The sequence below is a fragment of the Talpa europaea genome, assembly GCF_964194135.1.
Source record: "Talpa europaea genome assembly, chromosome: 8".
NCBI lineage: Eukaryota > Metazoa > Chordata > Mammalia > Eulipotyphla > Talpidae > Talpa > Talpa europaea.
The window spans coordinates 45,833,875-45,849,399 of NC_140075.1; the positions used below are offsets into that span (position 1 = coordinate 45,833,875).

The 15,525-nt window shown below is 34.2% G+C and overlaps 1 protein-coding gene across 2 annotated transcripts in view; it reads right to left on the bottom strand.

The window, feature by feature from the left end:
• ADAM10 (ADAM metallopeptidase domain 10) overlaps nt 1-15,525 on the bottom strand; it is a gene marked incomplete at both ends in the record, with an annotated part of 90,210 nt that overhangs the window by 43,975 nt on the left and 30,710 nt on the right. For both annotated transcript variants that reach the window (XM_084240835.1, XM_084240834.1), the window contains 2 exons: nt 1,879-2,037; nt 3,825-3,943. In XM_084240835.1, the coding sequence (XP_084096961.1) occupies nt 1,879-2,037; nt 3,825-3,943 (278 nt within the window). The remainder of the gene's footprint in view (nt 1-1,878; nt 2,038-3,824; nt 3,944-15,525) is intronic.

Sequence of the window (15,525 nt, forward strand, 5' to 3'; positions counted from 1 at the left end):
AGTTAAGTCTCATATGGACTTTGCTATACCACACTCAGGAAAATAAACACATTTGAAAAGAAAAGAATTAAACCAACACTCTTATTCTGCAGTTTCATATATTTTTTCAATTCAGGGCCTCCCTGGTGGCACAGGGGTTAAAGTCAGCTCTACCAAGTTATCACCAGCCACTGCAGCATGAGTTCAATCCTAGGCCAGGGAGCTAACCCACATGGCACAGCTGCCCACTGCTCCCCTCAGCAGTGTATTTCAGTAGATCTGCCTGTTCTGCTCCCCATTCTGTCTCTGGCGAATTCTCTCATCCCCTCTGGCCTATACCCCAGTTTCTTGTATGCATAAATAAATAAAAATAAATATTTAAATATTTTTTTTTAATTCAGAAATGAAATATCTCTATGTAAGTACACCATGGAAAATTTACTTAGGTCTTTGCCTCTCAAAGAAGTAGTACACAAAAGGGTACATAGGTACATACACTATTTGCAACTAGTGAGCCCAAGTAATCATATAATCATGAATATTGTTATTGCATATTAGTAAGATTAACACTATAGTTTATGAGACAATGATTTTCCAAGTTTCTTTATACTGTGCCAAGGGGCAGAGGACTAAGTGGTATTCTTACTTGGTCATAATTGTTCACACATCTATGTCCCAGGGGAGAATGCTTTTAACTACCTAAATACAGTATTGAACAAGCATGAATTTTAAGCTGATAACTACATCACATTTAACTGGGTGTCAAAACACCTAAAAAAGTTATTAAATATTTTTCCCCAAAACTATTTCTCATATAGCCTCAGAAACCATTTCCGAAGATTCTCCAAAACAGCAATATCATTTTCCACGGTTTCAGACATTTAGGGCTACATCTGCAGAAACAGTATTAAGAAGACGGTAGCCAAATTTTCATCAAATCCTACCTCAACTTGGTGTGACTCCCCTGGCATTTGTTGTTGTTGAAAATACAGACACAAAAAATTCACTCAAACATGTACAGAGTAATCTAAGCAATTATGCAGTACTTTAGTTGGACAGACTGACATAAATTGTCAGAACTGATAAAAGAGTAAAAATGATTAAGGTTTTCAGTATATTTACTTGGGAAGAAAATGAAATCATCAAAAATAAATCTCTGGTCACAGAAAGAAAACTGAATCCAAGAGGCAGTTGCCAACACTAGAAAATAGGCAAAAACTGAGAGACTGGTCTAATTACAATCAAAAATAACATACAAGTATTCAAAAGCAGCATATAAATTAGAGAAATGTATTTCTTTGGTATTTCATTAAAGCATTCTTGTGATTAAACTATGGAAGAATTAAAAGATGAAGTCTAAATACACTTTCTACTCTTCAAACATAAAGACCATAATAGAGGACAAAATCCATAATGGTAAGTCTGACATCCTACAAAGCTAAAATCATTATTTTAAGATTACAAAAAAAATACTAAAAGAATTCAGAAATTATAAAAATTCCTAAATATCCCTTCATTTCTAGAAATAGCCACACTGAAATTTAAATAAGACGACAGTGATGCTTCAGTAGGCCATACACACAAAGGCATTTTAGCATTAAAGAATTAGTTAATATTGGAATATAGGATTTCTGGTTCAATCAGAATTGTTTGACTCATACTTCAAATCGAATTGGTTAAATCATATCAACAAAGTAGGGCTGGCATGGATGGACATGAAAATTGCCTCATTATATAGATTTATTATTCATTAAATTGAGACTTTGTTTTTGAAACTATTTTCCATTCTGATTAATAGCATAAGAGAGAAAGCAGCTTAGATTTAGTTTGTCTCCACATGATTTTAACTATTTACTTGCCTTTCTGCAAAAATTTACTCGATAACATTTAAATACTTACTAATATCATCTTCATGATAAATGACAGAATGAAACGGCAGAGTTCGGTCTTTAATATATCTCTCTGCTGGCTCAACATAAAATGTCCCACCACGAGTTTGTATGAATCCTTCAAATATTCCATCAATAACTGATCCATGGCTAAAACTTCCTTCTTCACCTATTAACGAAAGCAGCAAATTCTTGAAAATGTAATTTACACATGAATCTTAAATTCATTCTTCTTTTAAAAGTTATTTTTATGTATTTTTTAAAAACCTGAAGACATATTTATTGGGGAAATTAATTTTCAGATAAAATATATCAAGCTGAACTGGAGATGTGGACACAACTAGTATTAGTTAAAGCATATTCAATGGCCAGGAACAATGAAAAATAGAACATCTGTCTTATTGACAATCACATTCCTAGAGTCTAGCACAGTGTCTGACATGCATGCAGTCATTAATTAATATTAAGTTAATTTAATCATAGAACAAGGCAAGTAGATCCACTGATAAAACATACACTTTCAAAATAAAGACATAAAAAGTATCTTTTGAAATTTTGCTTTAATTACCATAAGAAAAAGGTTTGTTTCCCACCTCATATATTCTGCTTGAGTGTTCCAGTTTCCTTACCAAATTTAAGTTTTATAAATACATTTTTAAAATAAGTAAGCAATTAAAACGAAAGTATACCGTCAATCCTTTATAAGATATTAGATGAAGATTTGTAATACTGTGCAATTACACTCATCTAGTTAAAAAAAAAAAAATTGGCTTTTCCACAATCTCTAAGTTGTAGATTAACTACCTGACTTTGAATTAATCATGGACTAAAGCTAAGGGCCTGTGACACCAGTATTTTAAATGACATAATCTTTATATGCAAACTCATTCAGTCTTGTACTTCTCTAGACCATCATGTAGCAAAGAAGGGTAGACACTACTAAATTATTTGTCCAGCAAGACAGATCAAGAAAATAACAGAAAACTAGAGTCTTAACATAAAAAAACTAGACTGACAAAAAACTTTTTTTGTTACAGGATTATGAACACACAAAGAAATCTTCTAATTTATCAAGTATGTTTAATTTATAAGCAATAAATTTTAGGTATAGAAATATACCATTTATCTTGTACAATAAGAAAATAATCATTTCTTTAGCTCATAATTTTTCATAATGTCATGATGGAGTGAAATTTAATATGTAAAAATGAAACTTCAAATGATTTAATTTTATCTTAGTAACTGAGAATCAGTTCATGTATTAATGTACAAAATTGTCCCTTTCTAATACCTCCAGAAGACTTTGACATTTTAGCTTTCTCGTTAGTTCTATAATTGTTCTATACTTCCCATACTACTAAACTGTCAAGTGTGCCCCACATCCCCACAATACCTTCTTAAACTGGTGTAGTAAGAGAAATTAGTTAGAATTATGAACATAAACAAATCACTTCTGAGAAAGGCAGGCCCTGGGAGGATTTTCCCATGAATGATTTTCTCACATAATTTCTTGGCTGTTAAGATGATCTTTTCAGTTTCCTTTTATTTATAAATTAAATATAGTGAAGTTACTGCTAATTTCTTCCTTGGAAGATCAGAAAATTATAGAAGTCATTAATAATTTTTTTAAATCTAACAGTTTGGAGGTAGTGAGAAAGTAAAAATTAATACTTTTTTGAAGTCAGACACTGCATAATTCAAATTTAAACATACATTTAAATATAGGTCCAACGTTACTTCATTCTTCAAAAACCACTTTCATTCATGATATATTCAAATTCCCTGAGAATTTATCTCACCTTTTCTGAAATAATATATTTCCTTGTATAGAAAAAAAAAAGGGGCTCCTTTTAAGGTTCAACTTATTATAAATATGTCCAGTATATATATAAGAAGTATCATAATCAAGATTATATTTCCTTGTATAGGAAAAAAATCTTTTAAGATTCAACTTACCATAAATATGTCCAGTGTAAATATGAGAGGTATCATAATCAAGTACTTTATTTGATGTTTCTACTTTAAATTCATCACTGAAAAGGGAAGTGTCCCTCTTCATGCGCAGGTTGAAATGTCTGCAAAACAGGAATGGAAATGGAAAAGAAATTTAAAAGATCCAAACTTTAAAAGATTATTTGTTCTAAATTAAAAGTCTGTAAAATAGTGACTTTGTATACTATCTATTTGGGAAATATAATGACTAGTCTCTTCTTATAAAAATTTTGCTATAAAATTCAACCCAGTGGCTATGATACAATTCTAAATTACATACAATTAAACAGTAACAGTCTAGGATATATTTTTAAATAAAAGCAAATAGGCAGATTCCTACGTGATAAAACAAAATCATTTCAACAGCAACTAAATGATCTGGAGATAAAAACAAACTTTCTGACTTACACTATTTTTCAACACTACCTGCCTTCTCAGTCTATTACTTCTGCAGCTTTGCCATTTAACCCTATTTTTCACAACTCAAATAAGGCATTACATAAGAAAGTGACATCTATTAGATACTAACGTCTGTTCTCAGAAAAGTAAGTATATATGCTCTTTCTTTTACACACACATATGTACACACACACCCGACCTTTCAATTTCTTCATTTTTTTCCCGGGGGCTTATAATCCTTCTAATTGTCCATAAATGTCCTCAGTTCAATTTGGGAATTCAAAAAAAAAAGGTGGGGGAAGCATATTAAATGAGTGATACTCATTTTAACTGTCACCAATAAAGGAGAGAAAAAGATGAAAATATTGAAGTAAAATCAAATATAGAATCAAGAGTTTAAAAATCAAACTTGGAAACAAATCTTAAGCCTAGAATGCATTAGCCCAAGATACCTGTCAGTGAAATGAAGATAATACATTCTATTTTGCAAAACTGTTTTAAGAATTAGAGAGTATAAGGTAGGTAAAGTCATTAACACAGTACTTGGCACAAAGGAGATGTAAAATACATGGCAACAAATCAGTTATCACTACTAAACTATTAAACGATACATGGAGGGCCTCCCCGGTGGCGCAGCGGTTGAGCACTGGGTTGCGAAGCTGCCCGCAGCCTCTACAGCACCGGTTCCATCCCCGGCTGCTCCCTGGCCACCGGAGGAGGGTCCCGCATGGCGCACAGACTCTCCTGCCGCCCGCTGCTCCCCTCAGCAGTGTACTTCGGTCCTTCTGCCTGCTCTGCTCCCCGCTCTGGCTCTGGTGAATTCTCTCGCCCTCCCGTGCTTCTGACTGTACCCAGCGCTTGTATAAATAAATAAAAAAATAAATCTTTAAAAAAAAAAAAGATACATGGAGTCTTGTAATAGGAGCCTGTACATAACACAATTTCTACTCAGTGAATCTAAAATAGTCTTCAATTAGTAGTATGTGGAGCAACTAAACTCTCACACACTGCACTGCACAAAATGCTACAGTCACTTTGGGAAACTAGCATTTGTTTTTTATAAAGCTAAACATACAAAAACCCTATGATTTACAATTCCACTTCAAAAGAAACATGAAACATCTAACCACACAAACAACTAAACACAAATGTCCACAGCAGCTTTATCAATAATAGCAAAAAACTGGAAGACCCTAAAAGTCTGCCAACAAGGAAAGAAATAAAGGTGTGGCTTATTCATATAATGGCAAAGCATCAGCAATAAATAAAAAAGATCAAACTACTTAAAAACATGCACTTTTATGATTTTGCAGAGACACAAAAGAATACATATAGTATAACCCCATATATATAATTCTAGAATAGGCAAAAGCCTACTATAGTGACGGAAAGTAGATCAGTGGCTGTCTGCATGGAAAGAGACTACAAGCAAAAAAAGGAATGGCGGAACTTGGTTTGCTCTGATGGAAACATTCTAGTATCTTGATTTGAATGGTGGTTACACAAGTGTATGTTTTTGTCAAAACTTACATTAGAAATGAGTACAGTAGACTTTAAATGAAAGGACATATCGTGAAACCAATTTTACCACAGGCTCAATGATGCAAACAAAAGTCTAGGTTCTGAAGACATATTTTGTTCATATAGCACAAAACTATCACCAAACTTCTAAATAAAGACCTAAAACACTCCTAATAATCAGCAATCATTTGCAGTGATTCATTTACCTGCCCACTTATACCGGTTCTAGGTTTCGAGCACCTGGAGCCCATCACAAGGCAGGCACCAAGTCTGGACAGGAGGCCCTTCCATTGCAGGGCACACTTGCACACATACCCACATTCATACAGACTGAGACAATTTAGACACACAAATGAAACTAACACGCAACATATAAATGTGGAAAGATATCAGTGTAACCAGAAAAAAAGAGATACAAGAAAATGTGCACAGGAGGCAATGGTGCAGGGCAGGAAATCATTTTTTGTTTGCTCATCAACATTTTAATGAAAATGACATTAAATGAAAAGATGTTTTTAGAGGTCACAGTGCATATTTTATTTTATGTAAATTATACTTCAGAAAAGTTGATTTTAAAGAAAAAAGCTCTTTTCAAGTGAATACAGGTCAACAAGGTACAGTCAAGACTTTCAGAAAGTATAGCCTTTTTTAAACATTATCATTTCTGTCTTTTCCTTAATTTCATGTCAACCTTGGCACCCTTTTCTTTTGAGGTTGTACTCATTTTCTACTTGCCAAAACTCTCACCCAAAAATTACAACTATAGAGTGGGAAAGACATGCTTAGAGTCCTAAGGTTCCAAGCTACTACAGCAAGTAATCAGCACAGTCAAACACTTCCTCTAATTGGGAAGGAACACCACCATCAAAGTTAGACTGTCATGAAGAAATAGGAAATCTGTCAATTCTTATTGCAATCCTATATTTTCATAAAATTACTTTTGCCAACTAAGAGGAAAGTCCTGATTATATGTGTAAGTGGAAATAATTAAAGGATCAAATTATTGTGAAAAATCACTAATTTAGCATTATATATATTTTAATACTACCTCTAAAAGAGCACCTTTGTTAAACTAAACACTGAAAGTCTAAGAACTTAATGTGTTTATATTTCAGGATATCATACTCAGAAAAATTGTATCCTACATGATACATTGTAAGTGAGAGCATTAATATTCTCTACGGCAAAATTTCAGAAAGGCCTATAAGTTCAAGAACAATCTATACTACACTCCTTTCCCCAAAAAATATTTTTATATCACTTTAAAGAGTCCAAGAAGACAGTAACCTGAGAAGGATGTTAGGGAGAATTTAAGGACATTCAAAGTAGGCCCCTTTCTAATCCTAATACTGATTTCATAACAAAATTATCTCATATAAAAAAATTCTCAGTAATGATTTAAACTAGATTAATACCAATAAAGTTATTTCTCACACATAAGAGTCAAGTAGAAGTATAGATAATAAAACAAAATATCTATTTTAGATCACACCCCCAAAATACACTGCTTTATTAATGCTAAAATTAATTTGCATCTAAAACATATTGCAGAAAAAAAAACAAAATGAGTCAGCCCATACAGCAGGTAAACAGAATAAAGCCAGATTGAATTAAAGATATTACAAACTATGAATATTCAGAAGCTGGATATGATTTACTCCATTAATTGAACTATAGATTCTAATTTCCCAATTTTAACTCCACTTCCACCTTTTGATAGCTCATATATTATTATTCCTGTTGGATAAAATAATAAAAATTGGCTAACCATATTTCCCCTTCCCAATGTCTGTCTCAACAAGACCTGAAAAAAAAATGTGAAAACACAACTTGATTCTTTGTTTAAATTTTTAGCCCAAAGGTCAAAAAAACTAGGTGAACCTATCTTGTAAAAAATCATTCTATATTCTGGGACAACAGTTTGGTGGTTACTCAAGAAGTTAAACACAGAATTACCAATGATCCAGCAATTCTAGTTCTAGATACATGTCCTAAGAAACTAAATCAGGAATTCAGACGCTCTGTTAACTAGTATATATGGCTATAGTTTTCATGATAGCCAAAAGATCAAAGCAACTCATGTTCATCAAAAGATGGATTAAAGAAACATGTATGTCTGAGTGGTATATTCCTACAATGGGTTATCAGCCTTAAAAAGGAATGAAACTGGGCCTCCCCGGTGGCGCAGTGGTTGAGCGCTGGGTTGCAAAGCTGCCAGCAGCTTCTGCAGCGCCGGTTCGATCCCCGGCTGCTCCCCAGCCACTGGAGGAGGATCCCACATGGCGCGCAGACCTCTCCTGCCGCCCGCTGCTCCCCTCAGCAATGTACTTCGATCCTTCTGCCTGCTCTGCTCCCCGCTCTGGCTCTGGTGAATTCTCTCACTCACCCTCCCGCACTTCTGACTGTACCCAGTGCTTGTATAAATAAATAAATAAATCTTAAAAAAAAAAGGAATGAAACTATGAATACATACCACAACATGGATGAACCTTGAAAACATTATGTTACATGAAATCAGTTAGACACAAAAGACATATATTACAAGGTGACCAGAATAGGCAGATTCAGAGATAGAAAGTAGAATAGGGATTACTAGTGACTGGTGGGAGTTATTGTTTAACCTGCATTGTTTCTGCTTGAGGTGATCAAAAGTTCACAAAATGGACAGTAGTGATAGTACCATAACTTGAAGCAGTGAATTGGACATTTACAAGTGGCTAAAAATGTAAGTTATGTGCTACTTTCCATAATAAAAAGTAATAAGTTCTTAAATCATTGTATTCCCAAAAGCTAGAGTAAAAAATAAAATTGTGTGACCAAATACCTCAGTGATAAAAGCCTCCCAAAACTGGTTGATAGTGACATTATGATAATGATGACAGGAAAACTGTCGTCTTAAATTTATATAGGTTTTCAATTTTAAGAATATTTTTATGGGGGACCTCTCTGGTGGCACAAGGGATTAAGCACCTCACTGTGAAGCAATTTGCAGCCTCTGCAGTACAAGTTTCATCTCCGGCCAGCCATGGAGCAACCCACATGGTACAGCAGAACACTGCTGTCACACAGGCTGCTCCCTTCAGCAGTGTACTTCAGTGGATCTGTCTGTTCTGGTCCCCACTCTGTCTCTGGTGACTCCTCTCACCGCCCCCCCCCCCCACACCTCTGGCCTGTACCCCAGTTCTTATATGCATAAATAAATAAATCCTTCTGTTTATTTAAAAAAAAAGAAATTCTCTTTATTAATATTGAGTCATTTTGACAGTTAAGGCTAAAAATTCTGTCCCCCTTTTACTATGTTTCTTTCAGCAAGCTTAGTTTTCTTTTTTTTGTTGTACTGAAATACACTGTCATCAAAGACAAACTTTAGATTTCCTTTGAGGTGATATGATACTCTGTATAAAGAACATTTGAACTAGGAATATTTTTATTTAACCACTATTTATTAACTTCTATTTAACCATTACATTGATTCTATGGATCATTAGTATTTTGTCCCCATCTTGATTACAGTAGTTCTATTATAAATCGGCTTTCCTCAGTGACATTATTATAAAGAATGGAATAAAACTGGGGCCTCCCCTGGTGGTGCAGGCAGTTGAGCACGGCGCTGTGAAGCTGTTCACAGCCTCTGCAGCACCAGTTTGATCCCAGCCAACCAGCGAGGGTCCCACACAGCAAGGCAGACCTCTCCTGTCTGGCCTGCTGCTCCCCTCAGCAGCGTATTTCATCAGTCTGCCTGTTATGTTCCCCGCTCTGTCTCTGGTGAATTTTCTCACCCTCCTGAACATCTGGCCTGTAACCCAGTTCTTGTATAAATAAAATAAATCTTTTTTTTAAAAAAAAGAATGGAATAAAATTACAGGAGGACAAAATCAGTTAACAAATGACAGCAAACAGGGAAAAAAATACACTAGATTTCAATTCTCTCTGACCTCAGTGGCTTGAAGATACAGCAGCACCATGTTGATTTTCCTTTCTTAGGCTTTAGAAAAATACACTACCTCTAAACCAAACAAATAATTGAGGTACCAGAACCATCACTGGTGCAGATTAATAAAATTAATTATGTTAGGATATAACTCTTAAGTTTCTGAAAAACAATCCATGAACCTTCTTACTTTTACATGAAGAGGTATCTTTCTATAGATTAGAACGGTAAGAATATAGAGTAAAAAGAAGTTGCCTTTTCCCATGGGATTACTATTTTAGCTAAAGATAGTATAACTGTGATTCTCAAAAGAAAGTATCAACAGATAAAGGGTACATCCCTTGAACTGAAGTCATATTAGGACAAAAAGGCTCAACCAGTAAGTACCTAGGTACTTCACAACTGAGAGCAAAATCCTTGTTTCAAAGTATGTCAGTGTAATCCAAAAGTGCCAGGGATCAAATAGGGACTATCTCCACTAATAGAGGCCTATCATGTCTAGGTGGTTTAAGTCAATGGTGAGCCTGAATTAGTGATTACTAGAAATAAAACTATATTTAATAGGACACCCTTGAGTCTCCACATGTTCTCAACATTCACTTTCTTCTTAATAAAGATGCTCGAGAATATCCATCCAAATTATTTTTAAGACAGCTTGCCAATATTAGCATTTATTACTATGAGTCAAATACCTATTTTCTGCTAGTATACTTTTGAAACAGAAAAGTCCTTTTTTTCTTATCTTAATTAAATAAGGAGACAAACAGATCAACCAAGAGGTATAGTCTGTCATAGAAGCATGATAACAAGTACATGATTACCCCATATTACACATGTTTATAAAATAAGTAAATATATCTATTGGAGAGAGGAAAAGGTTTGTGTATATATGACTGGCCTTATACACTATATAACTTAACAAGTAGCAAGCAAAGCTATTCAATATAAAACACTAAAACAGTAAGATTTAAGAGTAAAGTGAGACTTCAATTATAAATACTTGGCAAGTTAATGTAAATCAAATGTACAGGATCTCCTAAATTGCTAATCTCACCAATCAAAGAAGTGTGACTTAAGCAAGATCATACAAATAAAATCAGAGCTTGAATCTGAACCAAAATCTTCAACAGCAAAGCAATGATATTTCACCACACCAAGTAACAGAGCACCAGGATAGCAAAATACAGGACATCATCCTAGTGAAAAATGAAAATCAAAGACTAAAAAAGCATATACCATGGTATTCTTATATCTAAAAAAAGAATGTGTCAATGGAAGTGAATTGACGATATACTCTTGCAATTCCACTCCTACATGGAATACAAAACAGTAATTTGAAGGGATATATGCACTCTTAAGTTCACTGTAGCACTATTTACAACAGCCAAGCTATGAAAACAATTTAAGAGCCCAATAACAATGAGTGCATAAAGAATATATGATATGTAAACACAATGGAATACTACACATCTATTTGAAAAAAAATGAAATCTTAATTGCAGCAACAAGGATAGAATTGAAGGGGAGTATGTTATGCAAAATAAGTCAGAAGGAAAAGGACAAATACCAGATTATTTCACTTACATGTGGAATAAAGAAATAAAGCAAAGAAAGAGACAAAACTAAATCAAAATAAATCCTAAAATTTGACTGTAGAATGGAAGGGGGGGGTAGGGGTGGAGTGGCCAGTAGAAAGCACGGACCAAGAGGGGTACAGGATCAAGGACTACAGTGGAGGGTTATTGGTGCTTTGGTGGTGAGCATGGTGTGGTTAACATATATCTGAAGAGGTCTGACCCTACATCCCTAAGTCATCTACAGTGTTGCAAACTAACATTACCTCTATAAAAAATAATTTAGTATTTTTTTAAAAGATATACTGGTTATTATGATGTATCATTAGAAATATAAGCAAAAAATTTTATTTCCTGAACCTTATGTATGATCACGGTTTATCCAAATCTGAGCTATTCTGTGTAGTTAGATACAGTAAAATCAGACAAAACCAGAGGAATTCAAAAAAGAATAAGTAACTTGGACTAAGAATGTTGGTAATCTTCGGCATGACAATATCAAAAACCAGCAACTCAGCACTCCCCTCCTTGAAATACTTTTCCCCATGTTCCCAATTTTCTTCTACTTTCCTTACCACTCTTCAGTTGTTGCTTCTTTGCCTAATCCTTGAAATGTTGACATTTAGTAGGATTCTCTACTAAGTTCTCTCCATGAATTTCACATAACATGTTCAAAACTGAACTGCTAAATTCTCCTTAAATATACAGCTATTCCAGTATGTTCTATTTCAGTAAAAGGATCCAGTAGTCAATCAGTTTCTCAAACCAGAAAACAGTCATCCTTGATTTTCTTTATACTTCACTACATATCAAACAAGTCTAGTAAATTTTATCTTCAAATTTTCTCTCATATGTAGTCACTCTTCATCACCTCTAACATCACCTTAACCCCCACCACTACTTCCCATGAGGATTAATATAATAGCTTCCTAACTACACTCAATGCATTCAGTCTTTCTACCTTCCAAACTATTCTTCATTTGCCAAACTAGACTTTTTAAACCTCATAACTTACTTCCCATTAGAAACCCTCCATGGCTACAAAACTGGAAGTAAATTATGTAAATCATAATTTACATAAACTCTCAAAGATCTGGCTCTTGTTGACATCTACAGTCTCAATGAAACTATTCTCCTTCACATTTTTATTATCTTTTTATTTTTATTTTATACATTTTTCACATCATTTTTCATTTTTGCACAATGTATGCATTTTCATCTTGGTTATAGTCCCCATACAATTCCCAGCCCCCCTTGTTTTGATCCTACTCCGTCCTCCCCTTGCCCCCCACCATGTGTCTCTGGTTACTCAGCAATCAAAAAAGATAAACTCATGCAATTTGCAGCAACATGGATGGAGCTGGAAAGGATCATGCTCAGCGAAATAAGCCAGAAAGAAAAAGAGAAATAATGGATGGTCTCACTCATAGCAGGAATTTAGAAAACCTAAATAAGGGACCAGGAAAAAGTCTAATTCTCCTTCACATTTTAAGCACCTTCAATTCCATGAACATGACATTTCTCATTTCAATATCTTTGCACATGTTATTTCCTCTATGTAGAATGTATTTCCTCCCCTTTCTGCCTAATAAACTCCTTCTTTAAGTCTTCCATACTGGATCAGTTTTCATTCCATTTCCTAAGATTGGTTTTCCCTAACTTTCCGATAAGATGGCATCCCCTCTTTATGTTCTCACAGCAGCCTTCTGAACATTCCTTTCTTAACATTTATCACAGCTGTCATTCCTATCCAATACCTGTTTTTTGCATTAGTCCATCAGCTCTGCAACAAAAAGCTCCTATCATCTATTCCTAATGACTACTAACATACCTGAAATACATTAGATATCTGATAAATATAGAAAATGAAAGGGTTAAAATATGAAAGTAAACAATAAAGTACGGTATATTAAAACTACAGAAACATCTCTTGAAGCTCAAACTTGAACAAAAGGAAATACACAATATATTCAATCCAGAGATCAAAATTCCATTTAACTGGATTTGTGGCTTGGAGTTTCTAAAAAAAAAAAATAGTGCTATATAACAAAACTATTTGTCTGATACTATTGTATCTAAGAACCTTCACATGCTAGACTTTTGTTTATATTTTATTTAGTTGATTCAGCATTATACTCTTAATTCAGAGTATAATGTTTCAAAGCCTAAATAGTGCCAAGTGATTACAATTTAAGATTTCTGAGATGCATACAACTCAGTTTTATCACTGTGCACAAGTGTCAAAAATAACTCTCAACCCAGAGAAGTAGAGTAAGGCTTTAAGAAATTAAAGAGGTTATAATGCAACTAAATGAGGAATCTGTTTTCAGAAGCTATTTCAAAAAGCCAGTGGATATGTGATTGCCAAAAATTTTTAAACATATATCAATTTTAAAATACCACATTACTGTATAGGAAAATTTCAATGATGCTTAATGAAACAATCCAAACAAGCATCAAATTATAAAATCAAAAGCTATACATATCCATTCAATAGCATTACACAAAGATTTTTCAGATATAATCAAACAGGATAAACTTTTAAATAACCTTTAGTCATATAAAATGATATGCTTTAAGAAGCAGTATAACCACTTACATGGAGCTTTATCACGTGAAGAACAGAACAAAATAGGTTGACTACGAATCTGAATTATATCTGAGCTAGGGAGCTTATCTCACCAAAGACCCAAGTGCACATGTAACATTTTAGTTGGAAATATAATTTACCATTGAGGAAAGTAATAGATTTCTAACATTTATTGTCTAGGCTACCAACTCTAGAAACTGACATTAAATGCACTATCAGATTAAAGCTTGTTTTAGATCAACTTTTAAAGGAAACCGTGTATCCAAAATTAAAAATAGAACACTTTTACACTCTGACTTCCATTCCTTTTCAATATAGGAAGTAGCTCCCTCCAACCCTTCATGCCCTCTCTTCCACATAAACCCTAGTTACTACTTAAAGATATGTAAAATAAAATAGCTCACATTAAAATCATATCTAAGAAGTTAAACTGAAAGCAAACATCGGCTCTCAATTTAGTTTCTTAAATATAAAATTAACATGAACACAACTTAGCTCTTGGTTTTTCTTATAATTCAGTAATTCAATTAGCCAATGTTCCTTCAGGCTTCTTTTGTTTGTTAGGCTTTTAATTTCTGTGTAAAGCAGAATCAAGCAACAAAAAATTATCACATTCTTGAAAATCCACTGCTTAAAGAGCACTTTAAACTAATAATATATTCTAGGGCCTCCCCGGTGGCGCAGCGGTTGAGCGCTGGGTTGCGAAGCTGCCCTTGGCCTCTGCGGTGCCCGTTCGATCCCCGGCTGCTCCCCGGCCACTGGAGGAGGGTCCCACATGGCGCGCAGACCTCTCCTGCCGCCCGCTGCTCCCCTCAGCAGTGTACTTCAGTCCTTCTGCCTGCTCTGCTCCCCGCTCTGGCTCTGGTGAATTCTCTCACCCTCCCGCGCTTCTGACTGTACCCAGTGCATGCATAAACAAAACAAACAAACAAATAAAACATGCCTCTATAAAAAAAAAAAAAGGTTTAAAAAATAAATAAATAAACTAATAATATATTCTAAAGGGCACTGTACATGATATAAGTAAAGTAGATACTAAAAAAAGTAACATTTTCGTCCAGGAATTTTTACTCAAACTTGCTCAAATTTTAGTGAGCAAGATTTAAGTGTCAAATCAGCATTTTTCAAATTTTTGTTTATCCACATCCGAAACAAGAACATTTTTACACGATTCAAATTTATCTTCCTCCCGTCTCCCTGGATTTTTAACTGTTTCTCAAAGTGTGCTGGTTTGTGGATGACAGAGTTATCCTCCACTTAAGACAAAGATAAAGCCCAAGATTCTTCAGACTAACTCAGCTCCATCAGGACCCAAAGGGAGTATTTATGCCTTTATCATGTTATCTAGGCCATATTCTTGATAACTTCATATGTCAGAATAGAGAGAATATGAGCCCCAAGCCACAATGAAAGTTTTCAATCAAATGCCTGACCATTTTTCTTAAACAATTAGTAAATTTATTGAGGTAAGGCTATAGAACAAATTATCTTTAAAAAAAAAAAAAACAGAAAACAATTCCAAGTTCTCCTAAACACTATACTGTGCCTATACTATAACATAGGGTCACCTATACTGTATACAAATCAAATCACACATTCAACAATTTTTGATTTATTATTTACACAAATGATTAAACACAGTAGCAGAAA